Genomic DNA, 23,258 nt, shown 5'->3' with positions numbered 1-23,258 from the left:
GAGTGATCTCATTGTGTGGTTTTTTTCAGTGTTGTTTCGGAGTTGTCTGGGTGCTCTTGCACTGTTTTTCCTTCAGTAGTAAGATGGATAATAGCATACGCAGAATATGTGGCCTTCCCTTTGTTTTTCTCCATGCTCTGGTCATCCCTTGTGTTTTGTAAAACATTACTGCATCTCCTTGCATTGGAAATCACTGTGGCCTCACACAGGTGGTGTACACAAGAAGCCCAGTCAAAATTCATTATTTCTACAACTGTATATGGCATGCCTGAAAAATGTGACATGCCTGTTGCATAAACAGGAAACGACCCTCGTAGGGGACTGAGTGTAGCTGAAAGCCTAATCCAAATAATACTGTCAGTCATCTCCATATGGTAACCTTTCAGTGCCACGCAAGTTTGGAAAATGTGGTTGTAACTGGCTTCCACATGCTGGATGAATGCGTAGATACCAGATGTTGCTTTACACATTTAAGTTTTTTTTTTTTCTAAAATCAATCTGAGACACAAATACTTTACGTACAGCAGTTGTGGGTGAAAGCCTACATGCGTGAAAGTTATTATTTACACATGAACTGGGCTGCTCCTGCAGCACTAGAAGCAAGGTTGGGGTTTCTCTGATCATCCGAAGTTTCTGATGACAATAAGTAGTAAAAACTAGAGAGGCAGCGTACATTATTAAAGATGTAGTTGTCAGAGATGGAATGCAATGTACTCTTAAGTGCTAGCTAGTATGTCAGTAAAAGCTCACTTAATTTCCTCAAAAAGAACACCATGTAATGTAACAATAGACTGATGGTATCCTCTTTAGGCATATATAGTAATAAGGCACTCTCAATGTCCATATTTTCACATGTGTAGTCTATGGATTATATTCTTATATTCAAATAGAGAACCAGAACACTCTTTCTGGCAGGGGGGTTGGACTGGATGATCTCCAGAGGTCCCTTCCAACCCCTATCATTCCATGATTCTGTGAAGTTCCTACCTCTCAGCTTCCTCTTTCCAGAACCTTTCTGCCGCTGAGCTCTTACAGATGTTTTTGAGAGCACAGTAAAAGGGCTGGTTAATGAAAGAAAGTAGGGTACAAGTTAATGTGGTACCATGAGAAGGTATGTAGTATATACCTGAAAAAACAAACAGTTGGGTTCGTTTTGGTTTTGTTTTGTTTTTCAAGTATCCTGCTTATTGTTTGTGGATCGTTGGGAGTGTAGCTTCCAGACTGTAAGTCTGACGTGGTTAACCTGGCATTGCTGGTTCACTACTAAGGCAGGTACAAGTTCTGTGATTGGAATTTAATTTTAAATTCCCTTTCTTCAGAGAAGACAAATTCTATAAGACCCTATTTTCTATAAGACCTTATGACGATAGAGAATAGCGATTTACTTTGCTCAATATGGGTTTGTTGTGCATGGTATTTGCACCCTTTAGTCACTTTTCAAAGGAGTCTGAGGATAACAGCCAAACGGGCCTGTGATGTTTGCAGGAGCTGACCGTGCTTGTTGCTCTTCTCTAGAAGCATCTGTTGTGAGCTGTGTATGTGTTTTCTCTGATGATCAAAATGGTAGAGTACCTGAAATTACTGTGCCTGAAAAATGGAGCTCAGTCCCATTTTTGTAGTACCCAGTAGCTAGTAACTGGCACAGCAGTTGCACAGGGCCCAGGCCTGCATGTGGTCCTGGAATTCTTTTGCTCCATTGGTGCTTATACCCTTTAGATAGACTGTAGCACCTCTCAAAGTGATAATGGACTAGGTGTTAAGAAACTAACCTTGCAAGACTGTGGTGCCTGACAAAATGAAGCATGCATAGTGTGTAGAATCAAACCCAGGCTAGGGTGGAACTAATACTCACATGGTACAATGATTTGGAAGTACACAATGTTAATGACAAGACCAAGGTTGGGGTGCATCGCTTTATTTATTTCGTCTCATCAAATGTGCCTAAGTGATGATCTCTTGTGGATTTTGGGGGGTTTTGTGTTTGGTTTTTTGTTGTTTTGGTTTTGTTTTGTTGGGTTTTTTTCCTGGAAAGCTGGATGAAAAGCGGTGGGAAATAATAGCCCTGCTATCTGGTACAGGGATCTGCCTCACTTCCTTCCCTGCCACTTCCCCCAAATGAATTCTGCCTCTGTAGGTCTTATGTGAGGAAAGGGAAAAATCTGGAGGAATTTGCTCCATGTAGTTTCCTTCTGGCTAAAGCTGACGCAGCAACAGGGGGAGATCTCACTGTGGAACAGATGCTGTATTCTTCAGAGGAAGTATGAATTTTAGCCTCTAAAAAGATCAATCTAAAAGCCTGAGGGCTATGAGGGGAGGGAAAATAACTTCAAAAAAACAAACCAACACTTTGGATGCATAAAGATTTGAGAGAAATTCTTTTAGGAATGCTGCGTCTGAAGCGTATGTGAGCCTCATACATGTTATGCCTGTGCAGAAGTGCAGTAAGTCCGAGTCAGATGATGGGCTGGCTGCATCATGCATGCTTTCAGGTGGCATGCGGTATGGACAGAAGGACTTTGTGTAGGGATTGAATAAAATTCAAATGGAAGGTATTTTGCAGTCTCCCTATGTACCGTGTCCCAGTTCTTGATCACCTTTGTAGTCAGAATGTTTCTTCTGTTAGTTGGTTTAAATTTGCCTTTCTACAAATGAAACTGATTATTTCTTAGTCTGCTTTTGATAGGGATGCAGCAAATCACTCAATGTCATCTTCGTAACACCTTACGACTTGAAGAAAGGTATGTTCCCACTCCTTCCCCTACTTTTCCAGTCCTCCTCATATCAAAAACCTCATTTTTTAAATTCTTTGCTTTTCTTCACTTTTAAATGTACTTAGTGAAGTTTTCTTCTGGGTTCCAGTTTGCTTACATCCCTTCTAGTAAGGTGCCTGAAGGTGAGCGCTGTAGTCTACTTGAGGCCTCACCAGTGCTTCAAAGCAATTGAGTGGAGAGCTGAGTAAAGTGAAATGATGACTTCATTTCTTTCTTGTAACACTTCTCTTAAAACATCTCGGAATTGCATTTTGCAACAGCATTTCCAGTCTGTGGTTTCCAAGCCTTTTTAGTAGGATGAGTGCCTAGCCAAATGGTTTTGGTTTATAGTTATGTATGTATTTGTTTTATATAAAGTGTTGTCTCTTCTTCTTGCCTTTAGTGATTGTCACCCCACTAGAAATACAGCAGGTTTCCATCATATTTTCCTGGGAATCCTGATGCATTCATCATCTCGTGATGCTTTCATAAGGCTCTTGTGAGAATGAGCAATAAGGGGAGGAAAAAGTTGGCCTAATTCCAGAACTCTTACACACATAATTGAGCCAAAATCTTAAATTTTGTACCCCCTGGATATTGATAATGGGCAATGTCCAGATTAATCTTCAGAAAAGATTAATCACGCTAATTAGCAAAGATAGTTCCCTTGGATGAAACATTTTTGTGTTCTTGCCTTTTCTTTTTTGACTTAGTTTAAAAAGTTATCAGACAAACAAAAACTCTTCAAAGAAAAGGGTGGGGTTTTTTTTAAGTATTGATTGTTCTTTCTTAAGTGTCGAAACACTTACCCAACAAGCACCTGAGAGTTACTGTTTAAAAAAAAAAAAGAAAGGGGGGACACACACCCTTCAACAGTTGTGTGATACATTTTTTTTCCCCTCCATTTTCCTCTTTTTTTCAATGGAGAAAATGCATGTGCTGTCATCTTTTTTCATAGATCACAAGGAGCAAAAAGAGTTTTATTTTACAGGTCAGACTTTAAAATGTGGTCTTTGTTATTTAGAATGTATGAACTAAGAAGGTATGTGGTTTGATAACTAGCATTAGGTCTGTCCTTGTAGTCTTCTTCCAGAAAGGCCGACCATAAACTTTTCAGAAATAACCTTCACTAAAATACGTGCTGCCCTGTTGTCTGAGTTTCTGAGACACTGCGGTCATCATTAAGTAATCTGGGAGTGTTTGTGTGCATGGTGGGAGAACCAAGTGAGGAAACTGCCTACCAGAGCTCACTATGCTCACTGTATTGCTATTTATGAAAAGTTTTGTTCTAAAATATAATGGTAAATAAATATGATCTAAAATTAACTGAGAAAGTCAGAGGAATGGATTTGTGACATGTAAACGAGGCTTGATTTTTTTTTTTTTTTTTTCCCCTCCAGATATAGTTCTGCTCTGCTTGCTAAAGAATATCAGACCAGGGTTGTACTTGTTTAGTTGGAAGTCTTTGAAGATTCTGGTCAGTGGCCTCTGTCTCTGCTCTTAACTGAAGAGATTGAGGGGTTTGTATTTTATGGTTAAGGAGTGTTTTTTACCACCTGTCTTGGCATTTAATACTATGTTAACAAAACCAAACGAGATTTAACTGTTTAAATGTGCAGTTATCTTTGTGGTCTGCTCTGTTAATTTTATGTAGATTACTGGAATGTCCCTGCCCCATAGAATAAGGGCTTTGACTAGTGCAGGTTTTTCTAGCCTCTCTGATGTGAATGTGATAAAACATGTGCCACACAGATTTCTAGGAAAAAGTATGGACAATTTCTGATGTTAAAAGTAAGTAGAAATTTGTGGAGGGTGAGAAGGAAGAAAAGCTTTCTGTTTGGCTTTTTGGGTTTGGTAGACTTTTTGTTTTATTTTTTAATGAATTGTAGCAAAGACCTGAAAAACGAGAAATGAAGGCCAGCTTTTCTTCTACTTGCATTGACTTCTAAAGCCATTGAGCTACTTAGGTGGGTAACTGTACCTGAAAAAATAGCTTGTTATTTAATCAGGACAAATGTGATATCCAACACTGCAATAAGAATAAACAACTGCGTGAATATATAGGATAGATAGGAAAGAGCATCCTTAGTAGTTCTAGTTGGCCTGTTTGGCTTGTAGTCACGCTTTTGCAACAAACCTGCAGGTCTTGAAACACGCATAGAAAGCTACTCTGAGGAGGAAGAATTCAATCCCTTTTCTCCACTTCACAGGGAATGGGACAAGAAATAGCAGGCTTAAATTGCAGAGAATAAAACTTAGTTTAATCCTCGGGGCAGGGGGAGAAATTCCTGTCAGTAAAGATAGTAAAACACTGTAACAAGTTATCTGGATAGGTTTTGGAGAATTGGTCATTGGAGATTGCTAATGACAGGTTAGAAAAATGCATATGGGGAACAGCACAGGTGTCCTTGATGGTTTCTTGGATGCTTTCCTGCTCTGTGCTGTGACTGAGTGTTCAGGGCTTGGTCTGAACACTTAAGAACTGAATTCTGTCAGAGATGCTGATGTTGAGGATCCCTGTGTCGCTTGAGCATATTTTCGTGCCTGTTGAGACATACTGATTTAATATAAAATAAGCAAGAATATTTTTCCGCTCTTCTCCTTGTTCCATATGCCTATGTAGTTAAAGTGAAGATGAGTTACAGCTAAAAAATTTAGTGATTTGCACAGCTATTCTAGTGACAAACCTCACTTTCTGCTGGAGAGCATGTACTGCTAATAGCATTTAACCTTCATTGGCAACGGAGGGAGTATGAATGCCTCATACGAGACCATCTGGAAAACAGCTTCTCCTGAGGCTTATCAATATTCCTAACAGGAACCTACCCAGAGTCTTCGCTCTCAGAGCAGCAAGACTGCAGAAACGGTGGCAGCTATAACGGCAGTGCACTAATGACTTTGGAGAAATGTTACTTTTGTAATTGGAAATGATACAAACAGTGTCATTAAAACAGATTGTTGATGCCATTTTTATTCTTGTCATAGGCTTACTTGTAAGAACGGATTCACTCTAAGGAGATGACATCAGAATTTTTATGCTTTCCACAATTAGCTGGACAGATCATGAGGCTTTAACTCACGAAATGCTGTTTTCCCAGAAAACCAGCTAAAGTAAGTGAGGATTTGAACAGCTGCTTACTTTCAGTTGAAGCAGAGATGAAATGTCATTGACGTGTGATTCTGAAATGTGGCTTAAGAGCTGAGAGCTCTGACTTGAGCTCTGATTTTCTTCTTTGTTTTTTGGGGGTTTGGGTTTTTTTGGTTAAAAATGTTGCTCTTTAAGAAAAAGATCCTTATAGCCCAGTGGTATAAAATATTAGAAGCTTTTTTTAAAGACAAAATCAAGATCTCTTCCCTTCAAGAGACTTCTAATTCCCCAAGTAACTCTGCTGTTCTAATCCTTTGAGTCTGCGCTCATTTGGTGTTTTTTAGAATAATTAAGTAAAAAGGTCATCAGCAGAAAGGGATGGTGGTGAGGAAGAGAGACTTCAACAAAGGAGGCCTTCTTGAATACTTTTAATGCAACAGTATCAATTTTTGCTTACCTCATCGTTTTAGGTCATTTTTAAGATCTAATGGGCATGTAAGGCCTTCTGTCAGACCTACACTATTGGTGACTCACTGAAGTACTCAGCAGCTGTTTATCATATTCTGGTATCAGTCCTGTTACATGAGAAGGAAATAGCACTAGGAATATATTCTCCCAGAATAAGTGGCAAACAATGACAAGGAATGGTGTGTGTTTATGTATTTGTTACACAGCCTTCTATTTGGGTTTTCCTCTGTTGATTTTTTTAATGCTTCATCCATTGACGATTTGAAGTTTGCCTCCAGCTGAGCAGAGAACTGGAGTTCTCCTGGAAGTTGGTATAGCTGCTAGCGGAAATAGACAGAAAGTCTGAGTCTAGGCTAGATACAGATAGATACAAAACTAGAAAATTTGCAAAGAACTAGGTACAGCTTTTGACATCTGGCTGCTGGCGTTTCTTTCCACAGCGCTGTGAGAAATGCGATCTAACATGGCTGATAGATTAGCTTTAATCAAATAAACAGATGTTTGTTTAATGCTAAGAAGCAGAAACAGAATAGTTGATCAGAAAGAAAAAACTCAGTCGTTCAGTCTGTCTCCTTTTCTACTAAAATTGCAAAACTTCAAATAAAATACTATTGAATCTGATCTGAAAAGGATGAAGGATGCTGATAAGAGTGAGTCATCTGAGGTGAATACTGCAGATTTTTCTTCTTCATTCTCAACTATAAAACATAAAGTCCTTTAACACTGATTTATGCAACAAGGCAACTCTTCATACCTTTCCTATGAAGTTTTCAGTTTGTTCCCCGCACTGATACTCTGAATAGGTGTCTTAACACAGAAACAGAACTACTGATTAAAATGTGTACTTCATATTTTGTTTCTGGTTTAGGTGGGAAATGAGATGACATTCCTACATAAGCCCTGTGTTACCCGGAGATCCCTGACTTACTGCAATGACCATAGAGAATGCACAGCAAAAAATCTGCTGGAAAAGTCAGAAACTCACTGTAAAGGACTCCTAATTAGGGTTACAGCCACTTGCTGCTAGTCTTCTGTGAGTAACTCTCCAAAACAAAACCGAGATGGAATTCGTGCTGGCAGAGGTGTGACTTTTATATTTTACATTCTGAGGCCTACTGAACGCACTGTGAATAAATATTCCGTGTGTTTAAGTTCCTCGGGTTGTTAAAAGTCTGCCATGGCAGAACAGGATAGATTTACGATGGTGATGATGAAGTAATACTGAATCCCTCTCTGTTCAGAATATATCCAACCTGCGTGATAAAAATACATAGCGCTAGCTTCCCCTTCTGGCCAAAAGGAGTAAGTGGTCCTGAAGGCAAGAGTAACGTGATTTCTCAATTTTATTTGTATGTGCTAAAGATAAACACTAGTTTTCAGAGAACAAATCAATGCTTAACTGTACGGGACCTGGGGAGGGGGGGAAGTGCTTGTGGAACATCTTTTGCTTCTTGCAACATAATATAATGATGTATCGAGATGGGGTTGCTTTTGGAACATAGATTTCTTTTTCTAAACATGGGTATAATTTAGAAAGTGATTAGATAAAAGCACCAACTTCTGGGCAGAAAGATTCTCAATGTCCCTTCTAGATCCCTATTAGCTGGCGCTTGAAACAAATATTTTACTGCTTTTCATACTCTGTACGCTAATTTTCCCCAAGCAGCTGCATCAGTTATGATTGTAATTTTGTTTGTTTGTTTGAAGTTTGGGGTATTTTTTACTTGCCTTTTTGTCTTATTTGAAGGTTGTTTTTTCTTTTTAATTCTATGGCTCAATATTTTGTAGCATTAGCATAGGCTTTGTAAATGTAGGGTGTACTAGCATAAAGGTGTTTATTTTGTGGTAGAAAGCAACAATACGGAATATGATCCAACACGCTTTTTAACGAGCCCTTTCTGAGTTTGCCAGCATTTTACAATGTTGTATTACTACGTTTCTGGATGGGTTGATCACATAACGTTGAATCTTACCAGAATCTTTCTGTCATTTCCGCTCCCATGTGCTACAACTGCCTGGAAAAATGGGACATTTAAATCACTAAACAATTTTGCATTATAAGAAGACCAAAATCTTGCTTTTGGGGACATGTTGGGGAGTAAGCATGCAAACACAACATGCATACCAGGGAAACTGAAACTTCCTGCGTGATAAATGATAGCCTCATTTTTAAGACTCTCTGGTGGACTGCAGGAAACAGGCTTCTCTGTTAATACCACGGGTTTGTCCAAATTGGAAACACTTAGGTTTTCCTATATCTCAGTCTTGAATCCCAATTATCAGGTTTATCATGGGCTTGGTCTTCCTCTTTATCTTGGCCATAAGTGTCATCCTGGAACCAAAAATGTGTCTTGATATGTTTTGCTGCAATGTTATGTTCCTATGAACAATTCTACCCACTATCTCACTTCCACCAATTGTGGTTTTCACCTGCTTGTGAAGCACTCAGCACAGGGATGTTGAGACAGAGACCTCTGAGCACCAATGCTGTTGGAGATGCAGAGAAAACGCTTGAATGCATGAAAAATTACACCTTTACTCTTAATGTTCAAGTTGTAAACTGACATGCATTCATCATTCATTCCTTGCCCCAGTGTATGCTTCACCTTGTGAACTGAGGTATTCAATTTTTGGTGTATAAGATTGTGCTAACTTCATACCAACCTCATAAATCTTTAGCACACAGGGGTGAGGGGAAGTACGATTGTGTTTAGTCACTTAAATGCATCAGTCCTTTGCTCCTGTCTTTGTCAACTCCTACAGAACTTAGAAATTGCAGCCGATGGAGCCTTTCCTTAAGCAAAAAATAGCTGGGAACAAGGGTGCCTTGTCAAAGTCAAATGTCAGATTGTATTATACTTCTTATGTTTACTAATACACTTGCTATGGTTTCATTGCTGTATTGAAAATAATCAGGAGGAGACAATTAATGATTTCCTTTTCAGCTGTGCCATAATGAACTACATGAGAAATATTTTGATATCATGAGTCACTGGTAGCCATGGAGAAAAACATACTCTTTAAGCCAAGCTTTTAAATAGTTTTTTAATTGAAAGAAAAAAATTAGTATTTTACTGGCAAGTGACTTGCCCTTCCAGGTTTATCATTTTAACAATGAATCAGTCTTGGAGAACAGTATTTAACTTGCTTTTACAACCGGTAATCTATATGAATAATGTTTGGGGGGTTATGCCCGTATAGTAATTTTATTTTTATTTTCTAAGAAATGCGAACATTTCCAGAAAAGGTAATTACTCTTCTGAAAAGGTAATTTTTTTATTGGTCCACTTTAATATGTCATTTTATATCAGGCAGTTCATCATGAACAATTAAAAAACTTGTCCATAAACAGTAGAAAACTTCCCTGTAATGCTTGATGTCATTTCTCACTAATGTGCAATCATAGCTCAGTTCATACCAAGAAGAAAATGTTAAAAGTCACTGGTTTTGTAAAGAAATTTCAGCTTCCTTGTTTATAAAAATGTTACACAAATATAAACTACAGTTACTTAAGAGGAATTTTTCCTCTTTTTTCTTCAGATACTCTTTTGTAGGTGTCAGCCAAAGCTCAAAGAGCAGATTTGTTTTTCCAGCTTCCTCAGGCAGCTCTAACAGCTCTGACAACCTTACGGCTCCTCACCAGCACGAGTACAGTGAATCTGCTCAGCTGTTGGAGTCATAAAATCATAGAATTGCCTAGGTTGGAAGGGACCTTTAGGATCATCTAGTCCAACCATCAACCTAACTCTGACAAAAACCACCGCTAAACAGTATCTCTAAACACTGTGCCTACCCGTCTTTTAAATACCTCCAGGGATGGTGACTCAACCACTTCCCTGGGCAGCCTGTTCCAATGCTTCATAACCCCTTCAGTGTAAAAATTTTTCCTAATATCCAGTCTAAACCTCCCCTGGCACAACTTGAGGCCTCCTCTTGTCCTGTCGCCTGTTATTTGGGAGAAGAGACTGACCCCCACCTCTCTACAACCTTCTTTCAGGTAATCATCCCCTCTTTGTAGGTTGCCGAACCTGGAAAGCTGTGGTAAGGCTTTTGTCTCCAGAGCTAGGCAGGGCGCTGACTTGCTGTTCTGTCCTGGCCTTTGTAGTAAAACCTTCGAATGCCCATACACAGCAAACACGTGTTTGTATAGTTGTTAATGAGCCTTTGGGGAGATTTGTTTCTTTTGGCTGTTTCCTTGCCTGAGTCAGGAATGCAAAACCTGAGGCCAGGGCTCATGTTGCATTTAAACAGGCAGACTTCCGGCTGTGAATATGCTTCCTATTGTTTTTATTTCAGGTGTCCAATTATCTTTTAAGATGAGGCAGAAGGAATATTTTGTCTGAAGTGCTGAGACTGTTCTTTGGAAAAGGCTAGTGCTCTTTACTGAAAATATGGCTGTAATCAGCAGTTACCTTCCTTATGGTTGTGCTGCAAACAGGAGGTTGGTTCAGTCTTCTCTGCTTGTGAGAGGGGTGTCCTCTAAAATAAAGGATAAGTGCACATTCAGTTGCCACAATAGTTTCAGTTTGTCCTGTGGCAGGGACTGTTGTTATTCTGTAACTTGTCTAAACCTGATACCCAGGTAGGATTTAACCCTCACCACAAACGGACACTTGTTTGTTGGGCTGGTCAGCTGTTGTACGTTGCAATGGAGGAGATCCTTCATTTCTCTGGCACGCTGGGAGGCAATGGGTCTGGTTCATAGCCATGAAGGGGGAAGCGCTGTGATGCTGGCTACTGGGGGCTGGGGGACAAGCAATCAGTGTTCGCAGGATCGGCCCCGATAGAGTTTGGATGCTGAACTTTCATCTGTGTTGTGTTAGGTCAGCCAGAATTTCTAATGTAGTTAAGGAATATCTTGGGGTTTTTTCTTGGACTACTTGTAACAGCAGTAAAACCACTAGTCTAGTTGCAATCATACTAGCCAAGAACATGCATTTGCAAGTGAGCAGGGTGGACTATTACATGCAGAATGGAGAAATGTTGGAGGGAGAGAGAGAGCGAAGGCAGCCAGGTGTTACACTGCAAGTGCAATGTGAGTAGACTGTGTAGGAATCGCCACTGAATTTGTATTCCTGAATGAGAAGTTCATTTTGCAGTAAGGCATAGTGGAGAAAGGGATTTGAGAGCACGACAGAGCCTTCTTAAACACCCCTCCCATCCTCACAGGGGGAGAAAGAACTGATGAAATAACATCTCATCTCTAAGAAATCATAATTTCTTCTTGTAAGTGATGTGAATTTCATAATTCCGTAACCATAACCAACCATACCTACAAGTAGTGACTGTAGGCATGCCGTACCTTTTAGTGGTCAGAGGGGGAGGGATGAATCGAAAGTTCCCAACAGAAGTATATCTTTATATGTTCAGGGAAAAGCTGGTGAGTTTCAAGCTGATGCTGTTTATTTAATTTTGTCAATTTTTTGTCTTATTGTAATTTCATTTAGATCATACAGATTGTTAGTTTGGTATTTGCCTTTGCAGCACATTGCTTATAGCTGTGTCTATGAATGTATTAAATATCATTGTGATAATAATGTGCACAAAGATTACTTTGGGACTTCTCAAAGAGGAGGTGAGCAGAGCAGGGAAATCAGAGCGCTGCCAGAGAAAGGAAGAACGAACGAATCCAACTAAAACTGCAAGGGGAAGCCAGTTAGACAGAATGTAAATTTGCATGGTGGAATTTGGCAAAGTTGCTAATGGTAATACTGTTTCTCCTGTGAGAAGTTACAGAAGGCTCTTTTTCTATTATTTTTATAATGATTGGGATTCAGTTGCACATTTTGTCTAAAGATTTGTGCCTCCCCGCATCCTTACTCCATGGCACAATCTAAGACTTTACAGGATGTTTGATTTAGTATTGGCTCAGAAGGAAGACTGCCATTTCATGAGTAACCAGCAGCACCGTTTTCTTCAACATCTGGGGTAGATTTGCAGCAAGGAGGTTAAATCAGATCATTTTCCTTAAATCTTGGACAAGTTTGCGGACGGTGATGAAGTAACTATAGGAAGCACATTTTTACTCTTCTGACACCCCTGGGGAAAAGCAGCAAAGATAAGACAAAAATGAAGATGACTTAAATTTGAAATGAAAAAACAAAACAAAACACCACAAACAACCCCCTCCCCCCCAAATAAATAAATAAATAAAAAGAAACAAAGAGGTTGATGTGGAAAGCTACTGAAGTACTTAATAACGATCGGGTAAAAGAACACGTGAGCCACGCGAACTCTGTATCTTGGAGATCAGAAAGGACAAAAACAGTGCCTGAACAAAATTCACTGGGCTGTGCCTATTTTGACCCAAAATAAAGACAAAAAATTCATGTTTGGTGATGTACATTAAAAGACCAAAGGGGAAATATGAGCATGTATAATGTGACAGAATGTAGATTAGGAGACACTAGATACGGTCCAGCTTTAAGGAAATATTTTTGCCTAAGGAAATATTTTGGATGAGGTTAGAGGGACATAAAATCAGAGATGGTAGAAGAGCAGTCGGTTCTAGGAGACCTGCGTAATTGCTATTCCAGAATACTGAAGAATAGTGAAAGAAGTATATAATTGACAGTGCAACCGCAAGTCTTCCTGTCTCATATCTGACGTTCAAGGACTATAGTCTCTGACTGGAGAAAACCAAACATTGAATAACGGAGTTGAGGGGGGAAAAGGGGGGGGGTGGGGGGTGGAAAAGTGACTCGAACAATTTGGATTTCCACACCTCACCGGTATGCAAGGTCTTGAAACCAGTTCTTGTTGGAAGACTATCCTAAAACACGTACGCGCTTGTTCAGGGTCGTATCAAACTGGCACTGCAGCCGCTGAACAGCATGAAATAGCAGAAGTTTTGCTCCTAACGGCCGACCGCCCAGATTTAATCTCATTCCTCTTACGCCACGAGATTACCGCGGACAAAGAGAACCGAACGGCCCGCTCTTCAGCGCTGAATAAACATGAAATTGTGCGTGCTCCTTCATCTAGTCCTTGCGACAAGGCCAGAAGCGTGCAAAGTGGCCTAAAAACGCAGGATCTGTGAGGAAAACCACGACAGAATGGCGTGGGTTTTTTTTTTCTGCTGTTTGTTGTTGTTGCCGCCGTTATTAAAATAATAGCGGGGCTGAGGGGCGAGGAGGGTGGCGGCGGCTCCCCAGCGAGGCCGGCCGGCCTCGCTGGGGAGCCGCCGCCACCCTCCTCGCCCCTCAGCCCCGCTGAGGTGGTCCCTTGGCCCAAGATGGCTTCCGGCTCAGCGTGATGGCGTCACTTCCGGCGGCGGGAAGGCGGGCCAGCGAGGGAAGGAGCCGCCCCAAGGGTCGCCCCCGCTCTGAGGCGACCGAGCGGCTGCGGGGTTGGGGCCTTCCGGGCTCCCGGTCCCTGTCCCCACCCCCGCCCCGGGAGCGCGTCGTTGGCAGCCGGGGTGAGCCCCTTACGTAGAGGCTTGGGAAAGGGAAAGGCTTTTGTGGAGGAGCGCGGCGTATGTCGGTTCTTTTCGAGGCTTTTAGCCTCACAGCACGGAGGTGGGTCAGAGCAGGCCCGGAGAGCGCCGTGGTTGTGCCTGGCGCTGCTGCTTCGTGTCGATTTCAACCGTTTCAGCTCCTTGAGTTTGTTTCTAAATGTCCATGTGTCTTGACCACCTCCCCCCCGCTTTTTTTTTTTTGGTGTTTGCATAAGGTGCAAAAGCCTCATCCTGAATAGTTGTTTTAAAAAAAGCCCTGCAGCTGTGAAAGTAGAATATATGGCAGTTTCAGTAAGCACCAGGGTTGGTTTGGCCCTGGATTTTTGGGTACTGGGGCTGCTCTTAAAGGCTGTCTTATTTAAACGTGCTTTTAATTTAGCTGCTTACTTATAAAAATAACACCTTCATTTATTAAGTATGTCCATAAAGAGATGCTGGGCTATTGAAGATTAGAATCATAGAATGGTTTGGATTAGAAGGGACCTTAAAGGTCATCTTGTCCCAACTCCCCTGCCACGGGCAGGGACACTTTCCTCTAGACCAGGTTGCTCAAAGCCCCATCCAGCCTGGCCTTGAACACCTTCAGGGACAGGGCATCTGCAGCACAGATTCCGTAGCTTCTTTTTGTTCTGTTTTGTTTTCTTTTCTTTTCCCCTATGGGAAGAGGGAACTGTCTTTTTTTGTTTAAAACAGTAGGTGTGGATAAAATAAAACTGATGATTGCCTGTGTACATAGGTTATACATTTGAGTCCTTATGAGTGCTTTGAAGGAAAGTAAAAATGTTTTTCTTTCTCTTTAGGGTGTCTGCAAACAGAAGTGAATTGGTACCTCTTGTGCTCTTAATTCCAAACAAGATGAAGATCCCCTCTTTGCTGCTGAGATTCCCTCATTGTTATTTCTCTAGAAGCAATTACTTCACAAACTTTCGCTTCACTTCCAGAGCAGATTTCCTGTGCATGGAATCTCTTACGCCAGTGCACCACTATCGTACAAAATGGATGTGCTCATCAAACGGTTTGAGGAGAGAGCTGTGTCAGCAAGTGGCCCCTGACCAGCAAATAGAGGGACTTTCTGACAGAGAACAAAGACTCATAGACAAACTTTACAATGGACTAATCCAGGGTCATAGAGCCTGTTTAGCAGAAGCTATTACACTTGTAGAATCAACTCAGAGTAGGAAAAAGAAAATAGCCCAGGTGCTCCTTCAGAAGGTATTATCCTACCACAGGGAACAAGAAAAGTTAAATCAAGGAAAGCCACTTGCCTTTAGAGTGGGTTAGTCCTTTTACATCTGTCCAGTAGTTGTTGTGGCAGAATTACAGTCCTTACCTTTCATTATCACTATTGTTCTGCAGTCTTGGATCGCTGGTTTCTTGTGGTTTGTAACCAATCTAGATCGCTTCTATTGTCCAGTAGAATTGTCCGTTTTTCTTAAATAACTATTATAAGTTGAAATGTTAGGTAGGTAGTTTGCAGATTGATAACAGCTATTATCTACACTTCGATAGGGAAGGCTGTAGTTAGGCAGACCTGTTCTTTTCCCAAAGAAGGTGTTTTCTTGAATGCTTCTTGAATCCCTTCGTTAATCCACAAAAGGAAAAATATGTACCTTCCTGTTTCATGGCCTCACTTTAAAGCAGCCTACTTTGCAGCTGAGGAGACTTGAACCTGGTTATCTTGGAAACTATAACATATTTTTCCCTTGTGAAGAGACGGACAACTAAAGTATGTCATGTCTAACTGTTGTCTCTCGTATGCATACAAAGGTAGTAAGAACAAGAACTTGGGCATGGGAGTGAGAAATATCTGGTGGAGGCTTACAAGCTAATCATAGTTTGCATGCTTTGACATGTAAGGAAATTGCCCAATTTTTTTGAAATAACAGCTCTTCAAGGTAAGGGCTTTTGCTTTTAGAGCGTGTCTTTTATAAATAGTAAATCTGAAAAATAGAGATTTAGGATATGACATTTTTGAAGTTCTGAAGTGGAAGTCAGTATAGAAAAATTTATTTGGAGGAGCAGAAATCTGGATAAACCAAATGTTATGTTGGTATGGGTAGGATGAGGGGTGGTGAAGTGAGTGCTGCAGTGTTGGGTGAACCGAGGTAGTATATTTCAAGTCAATTACAACTGCTTAGTTGCCTGTATCAGTTGTGGCATAGCTTTCATTTGCCTTTGTTGTGATATTGTGCTAAAGCATGGATTATTATCAACTTAGATTTTGGTGTTCATGTAATGTGTCATTTATTTAATTAACAAAACGTTTCTTTCTTCCTAATATGATTATTTAGGGTTGTCTGGTCCTCCTGGTGCTGGGAAATCAACTTTCATAGAATGCTTTGGGAAAATGCTTACAGAAAGAAAATACAAAGTGTCTGTGTTGGCTGTAGACCCTTCCTCTAGTACAAGTGGTGGTGAGTGTGAATTCAAGTTTGAGTCAGGTTTCTAATTCCTTGTCAACTCTAGAAGTATCTCTTTGGGCCAAAAGGAGGGAAAATTAGGGGCCTATAGAAGTAAAATTTTTAAAAATACACATTGTATTAAGTTTTCATTTTTTTACTCCCATGTGATATGAAATTGGGAAATATGTATCAGTGTCCTAATTTTGTCATGTTTCCTCTTTTCCAGTGTTCAAATGTTCCTTTTCAACTTTTTGTCTGAAAGTTTAGATAGCTGCAATTTTCTTTCTGTAGTTTTATTTATTTATTTATTTATTTATTTCCCTGTGAATGAAGGGAGTAGAAAGGCATTTGTTTCTGCTTGAATTTGACCAATGGTAATGCTGATCACTGGGCAGGAAGCACATGCTAATTTAAAACTGTTTAGAGGATGCTGCAATGCGAATGTGTAGATCAGGTTAGATTTTAGAATATTCATTAATTCTTCTCAATAGGAATTTTTGGATTTCTGTTGACTATACTGGTTTCAGCGTCTCCTGATGAAGTATCATTGACCATTTGTCTGACTTGTAGCATGATTTTTATTTTTTATTTTTCCTAAAATTGAAATTCTTTGAAGTTGTGTGGCTGTCACTCAAATCAAAAATTGTAGGGAAATTATAGGCTGACCACGCTTGATGTATCTCTGAGATAAATAATAGAACCTTGATTTTGATCTTTTTCTAATGGGCAGCTGCCCCGGAACATCATTTCTTTTTCCAGCTTCTACACTGTCAGAGAAGGTGTTGCAATGTGTAACTACTTAAAAAGAAAAAAACCTTCAGCTTTGCAGTGACCTGAAGCTAAGAAAGACTGTATTCTTGAATGTATACATTCAAGATGCATAAATAGAATAACAAACTATGATGGTAAGAGTGCATCAGTTAAAAGAATTGAGCATCTCTCATCATTTGGAATTTGCATCATACGTGTAGATCTCATTGAATCCAATTTAAAGTTTGTATGAGTAGAAGGAAGACAGAGGTGCATGTCAGCTTTCTTAAAAACAAAACAAAAAATCCACCATCAACAAATACCAGAATCATAAGGCAGAGATTTGTCCCTTTTGGACAGAAGCAGCAAAGATTTAATTGTGTGTCCTGCTATGTGTAGGCCTCAAAAAGCCATTTGGGAATTGCAGAATTCGTTCAGACCTAGAACAAATTCTTCATGTTTGGTAGCAGTAAGGTCTGCTTATGAGGCATTTCTGGCTTCTGATAGGCAGAAGAACCAGGCAGTAACTTCCTCGTCCTCAGCAGTCTTGGGCAACTATTATTGGGATATCCTAATTTGACTGACTTGGTCCAAGAGATCTGTCTTCTCACTCATTTATTGGGAGTAAGAGGGGGAAGTTTGGCTAGTTTGCACGTTTGAAATAATTTAACATTAAACATTTAAGGTTCTCTATTGGGTGATAAAACACGGATGACTGAGTTGTCAAGAGACATGAATGCATATATCAGACCGTCTCCAACCAGAGGGACGCTGGGAGGTGTAACAAGGACCACAAATGAAGCCATTCTGCTGTGTGAAGGAGGAGGCTACAACGTTGTACTTGTGGAAACAGTAGGTATGTGCTTAGGGTTGTCTTTTAATTATCCTGTTGTCATATCTGAATGAGCTGTGTTACTAATTGCATACTTCCATCCTTGATTTTGCTCACGCTTTCATACATAGTAACTGATTGGAAATGAATGCCCATTCTGTCAATTTTCTAGTCCTGTATGTTTTGTAAAAACAGTGTCTTGTAAAAAATGTTTTGTTTCCTGTTGTCTTTGTTTGTTATTGGGATTTGTTCATGGTGCAATATGGGGATCTGCTGTAATTATTGTCATTAATGTGACTTAAAGTTTGCAATAAATGGTGAACTCTGGATTTAATTTTTTAGGTGTGGGACAGTCAGAATTTGCTGTGGCTGATATGGTTGATATGTTTATATTACTGCTACCACCTGCGGGTGGAGATGAATTACAGGTATTTTTCACCTTCTTGTATTAAGTATTACCTAGGATTAGAAAGAGAAACTTGGAAATCTAAGATGTAGTATCTGTCTGTGCAGAAAGTCCATCTTGATAGTGTTTTGTAAATTACACTGCTACTATTGAAATCTTTTCATTGTCTTTATCAACTTACTGCACAGTTAGGATCTGATATCCTGCCCTCCTCGCCCCACCCTGTGATTTTGAAAGTATTAGGATGTAAAATTTTGACACACTCTGACTTACTGTGGCCTATTTAGTAGTTATATATGATTTTGGGGAGTGGCTTTGTATTATAGGAAAACAGAAATCAATATAAATAAGTTTGTAAACTTGGGCATGTTTTGGTTAAATCTTAAGTCTCTACACATGAAATAGATTATCATGTAAACCCCGATATCCATATTTAGTTTTCCCATGTCAAAGTAGAGTAATAACTGGTGATGACAGACACCATTAGTACTACTTTTGTATGACTAGCACACGCACACACAAAAACATCAGCAAGAGCCACCAGAAACTAATAAAGCATTTTGACCTGCTTTTTGTGATAAATCAGCATGTCACAGTCCTTCTGAATACTCACAATTTCTCTCCATGTTCCATGTAGGGTATCAAGCGGGGTATAATTGAGATGGCAGATCTAGTTGCTATAAATAAAGCTGATGGTGATTTAGTTGTACCTGCACGGAGAATACAAGCTGAATATGTTAGTGCTATGAAGCTGCTTCGCAAGCGTTCAAAGGTTTGGAGACCAAAGGTTTGTGTACTTCACTATGGTTTGTGGGGGCAGTTGCGTGGGATTTTTTGGTTTTGTTGGTGTGTTTGGGTGTTTTTTTGTTTGTTTGGTGGGTGGGGTTTTTTGTTTGTGTCCCCCACCTTGCAACTGAAAAAGTGCTGAATGAGTCAGGAGTGTTATAGTCTCATCTAGTTCTACTAGTCTCCCTGGGCTCTTTTATAAAAAATTCAGTTCTGGTGTTCGGTTTTACACTGAGCTACGGAGTTGGTTGCTGCTGTTTCTGTTTCACCTCTGATCTCAAGGTGTGGCACACGAAACACTGTGCAAAGCCAGTCCTGTTGCCCATGATTTCTGTCCTGAGCTACAGTTTCAGCACTAGCAGACTAACATCAGTAGTGGTACAAACTTGTCTTGCTTTTTGTAAACTATGCATATCTTAAAATATCCCATAAGCTCTTTCTCCCTCTTTTATAACTCTGAAGCCAATGATTATCTTTGTTCTTCCAATTGTTCATGTGTTTCCTTTATTGCATTACTTTTTTTTTTAATTTCTCACATAATAAAAGTTCTTGGGCAAGAACCTCATCTACTTCTGTACACAATGTCTATATTATTGTAATTCTCATACTGTGGGCCTTTAGTTTTAATGCAATATTCCATCTATTAAAAGGTTATGGTAAATTATTGAGGAAAAGATTCAGTACTAATTTTTAGTATGTGTATATAAAATAAGCACACATACACACACACACTCTCCCTTTATTTATACGCCTCTATATATAAAGGAGGTTTGCTCTACCCTGGTATTAAAATTGACCTGTTGAATTAAGTTTTTTCAAAAAAAAAAAAAACGAAACCAGCACAAAACTGCTTAGAGCATCATGAAGTGAGTGTATTGAAGTAAGGGTGCCTTCTGCGTTTCTTAATTTTCATGCAGTCTACTTGATGCAGTAATTGAACCCTCAAACCCTGTTGTTACTTGGCTTTAAAAATTGTTCTGAATCCAACAGGTAATGCGCATCTCTGCCAAAACTGGAGAAGGTATCTCAGATATGTGGGATAAAATGACAGAATTTCGTGACCTCATGCTCACAAGTGGTGAGTTAATTGCCAAACGACGGAAACAGCAGAAAGTGTGGATGTGGAATCTCATCCAAGAAAATATGTTGGAACATTTCCGGAGTCACTTGGCAGTCAAGGATAAGATTCCACTTCTGGAAGAAAAAGTTCTTAGTGGTGTCTTGTCTCCTGGGCTGGCAGCTGACCTGTTACTGAAAGCATTCAAAGATGGTCTCTAAGCATTAGATCCTTCTCTGTTCTTGTTAAGTGCTTTATGTAAACATGAACATTAAATACAGTTTTTCCTTGTGTGGATTCAAATGTTTTACTACAGCAGACATTGATAGAATATCTATCCAGTACTCTGCAAAAAAATACTGTATGTGCAAAGATCATGACAAATCCAAACACTCAGAGATTACAAAAGACTATATTGAAAAAGAGTACATACATTTCTAAGTCTTCTATTTGTACACACCATACATCTGTTGGTCAAAAATGTATGCCTGTGTCAAAATGTGACTGGTTTAGGGAGGGGGGGAGAGAAAGTTTTTTTTGTGGTGCAGAGTTTTATTCCAACTACGGGACCATCTTAGAGCAGTTGACGCTGCAGCTTTCCATTCTAATATAGCATCAGCTGTTGTCAGAATGGATTGCTTTTTCTTTCCTCACCTTGAGTGACAGCATGAATCCCTGGCAGCACCTGACCACAGTCTTAGTTTAAATAAATTGTGTGCATATAAATAGAATATAGTGGTATTTGGTCCCTGTTTGGAAGCTATAGTTAGTTCTTATACACTAGAAGAATGGAATTTTAACCATCCCAGTTTCTAAATAGATGTTTTAATACAAAAGCAAAATTTAGTTAGACTTTTTTTAAATGTAGACAGCAAATGGGACAAATGTCATCCATGATGTTTTAATAGCAAATGTCTTTATACTCGAATAATTCGTCTCTAGTAGTAATGGTTTGAGGTCTTCTGGTACCAGAGCTTGTCTGGTACCTACTAAATATAGTGGGTAGATATAGTGGGTAGAAGGATAAAGTGGAAAAAAGCTGATTTTTGGAGACCTGACAGAAACCCAGTAAAATAGCATGAGATTTTTTGACTCTATTGTTGCTTACATGAATTGGCTTTACAAAAAAAAAAAAAAAGCACTAGAAGTGATGATTTTTATAGTCTTGATTTTCTGGACACATATGTTAAAAGGTATGGTGTCTTTAATTTTTATTTTAGCTCAGTTTCACCTGTTTGGCTTCCTAAGAAGTATGTGTTTCACACAGCATTTGAGTTCTGGCAACCTGAGTCTGAATTTTTGAGACAATTCCTGGGTAGCAATGAATTGGTTTACTAGGATCCTCTTTCTTTTTTCCTTTTTTTTTTTCCCCAGAGTGATTTTTTTTCTCTTCTCTTCCTTCCCCTCATCCCAATTGTTACAGTGTGTTCCCAGCTAAGTTTACTTTTTCCTGATAAACCTCTGTGCTTCAGAATTTTGATTCCTGCATAGGTATAATTTGGCAGCTATCAGAAAAGGTGAATGATTGCTGAAAATGCTGAGGATTTTTTATCATTTGGTTTCTCAAAACAGTGCAAATTAAACATTGCAGAAGTAACTGGTTTCCAGCTCGTAAATTGTCAGAGCTTCAGTGCTCTTACCCCCTTATTCCTGTTTCTTAAACTTTGCATCCCAAATGAGTAATTTGAGATTGCTGCAACCAGTTACGTAGAAGTAACTGAAGGAATGTTAGGGGCTGGCAGAAGCACAGCGACTTCATTAGGACCATGCTGAGTTGTGAAAAAAATGTAGCATTTACAGTTTCTTTTCTATTTAAAAACAGCCTCTGTTGAATAAGACAGGAAGTGCCCCAAACCAAAAGCAATGTCTTCTATCCTTTCAGCTTTAAAAATTATCTGTGTTTTGATGGAACTTAGTAGAAGAAATGAGAGTCAGGTGGAAAATGAATTAATGAGAGCAGCAGCATTTTAATCGGTGAGTTCTCAACTTTTTGACAGTCTGTTTGTTTCAGGTGACAGTTTTTAAGGGGACCTCATTTGTGCCTATCTGTTAGATCAAACCCTTATTATTGGCATTACTTTTGTCAGGGGCTGCTGTTTTCCTTGCCTGTTGTACGCGCCCTGTCAAGCAAGTAGAACAGAACCTGCAACTTTGTTTAAATGACAGCTGCTTGAGCAGAATACGTTTTACCAGTTTTTCAGGATGTTTTCTGGAGGCAGAGCTATCCATCCACTGGAGCCATGGGCCATCATTATTTTCTTGTTTTGTTGCTTCTTTTAAAGTATCGTTAGTTTACTCATGAACTCTTAGAAGAAGACAGTACAATGACTTAAGCAAGTTCTACTTTTCATTCAACTGCATTTTCTTCTTAAAGTAGAGCATTGAATAAAAATTAGATTTGCCGCCTTTATGTGTTCATTTGTGCCTTATGCTTCAATAGATGGAGAAATATACTGAGAAGAGTCTTCAGAAATGGCACAATAGATAAGCATCCCTGCTTTGTTTTTCAGTGATTCCCCATCAAACTGAAAAGCTATACTGTGCGAACTATGACTTGAGCCTCACGTGTGAAAACCAAATTCTTTGCTTGAAAAATTTTGCTGTGGCATGTTTTGGAGTCAACTGCAGTTTGATTAATTGTGCAGTTTTGTTTATGTCCTCATGGGCTGGGGAAAAAATGCATTGTTTTCAGAAGGGTTGCGTAGCGTTAGCTGGTAGGCTACAATTTAGTAAACAATTAGGTGTTTCCTAAAATAGGGAAGAGCATTTCCAGCTCATCATTTCTATCTCTGTGGGATTAAGTGGGGTGAAATGCATTAAAATATTGTCGTTCAAGTAAATGGGCTTCTGAAAAAAGATAGTAAACAAATCTGTTGAGTAGGATGTTGACATATTCATAGTTGCTAGAGTTGTTAAGTTGCTCTCATGTTAACATTTAAAACCACAGCTACTGCAGAACAGAATGAGAAAATAATATAACTTTATGAGAAAATAATTACAAGATTAAGTTTGTGGCTAGACAAATTGATGTGGGAGGTAAGGAGAAAACTTTTCAGATACACAAACTTGTGTCCTACGAAGTCTTGCACTTGCATGTAAGTGTGAAACTTTTCCCCAGGTCCCTGTGTAATAGCTGTTGCTGGTGTTTCACAGCTGGAAAAACAAGCGTGGTGAGATCAAGTGATTTACCCAGGCCTCTGAAACAGGTCAGTAGAGTGTAAGGGTTACAGTTCAGTAGTCTTTACTCTGAGCCCCATATATAT

The 23,258-nt window shown here is 39.5% G+C and overlaps 1 protein-coding gene across 4 annotated transcripts; it reads left to right on the top strand.

The window, feature by feature from the left end:
• Positions 1-13,554: 13,554 nt before the first annotated feature.
• On the top strand, positions 13,555-23,001 carry MMAA (metabolism of cobalamin associated A). 4 transcript variants are annotated; one of them, XM_074588858.1, is made up of 9 exons: positions 13,555-13,723; positions 14,563-15,038; positions 16,054-16,176; positions 17,600-17,770; positions 18,089-18,174; positions 18,790-18,939; positions 19,929-20,016; positions 21,878-21,969; positions 22,083-22,999. In XM_074588858.1, exons 2-8 carry the CDS (start codon positions 14,618-14,620, stop codon positions 21,964-21,966), a joined length of 1,128 nt encoding a protein of 375 aa, XP_074444959.1. In that variant the 5' UTR covers positions 13,555-13,723; positions 14,563-14,617; the 3' UTR covers positions 21,967-21,969; positions 22,083-22,999. The 4 variants fall into 4 exon arrangements, with proteins under 4 accessions (XP_074444959.1, XP_074444957.1, XP_074444956.1 ...); XM_074588857.1 differs by having other exon boundaries at positions 13,628-13,823; positions 21,878-23,001; XM_074588856.1 differs by lacking the exons at positions 21,878-21,969; positions 22,083-22,999 and having other exon boundaries at positions 19,929-20,286.
• The last annotated feature ends 257 nt before the right edge of the window (positions 23,002-23,258 follow it).

Source organism: Larus michahellis, chromosome 5 (genome assembly GCF_964199755.1).
Source record: "Larus michahellis chromosome 5, bLarMic1.1, whole genome shotgun sequence".
NCBI lineage: Eukaryota > Metazoa > Chordata > Aves > Charadriiformes > Laridae > Larus > Larus michahellis.
This window is presented reverse-complemented; position numbering and strand designations above follow the sequence as displayed.

Bases quoted from the DNA above. Each gene is read 5' to 3' on its own strand.
- MMAA (XM_074588855.1), top strand. From the start codon at position 13,783: ATGTCGGTTCTTTTCGAGGCTTTTAGCCTCACAGCACGGAG. The intron at 13,824-14,562 runs GTGGGTCAGAGC...CTTTCTCTTTAG, and splicing joins TTTAGCCTCACAGCACGGAG to GGTGTCTGCAAACAGAAGTG. The intron at 18,940-19,928 runs GTTTGTGTACTT...TGAATCCAACAG, and splicing joins CAAAGGTTTGGAGACCAAAG to GTAATGCGCATCTCTGCCAA.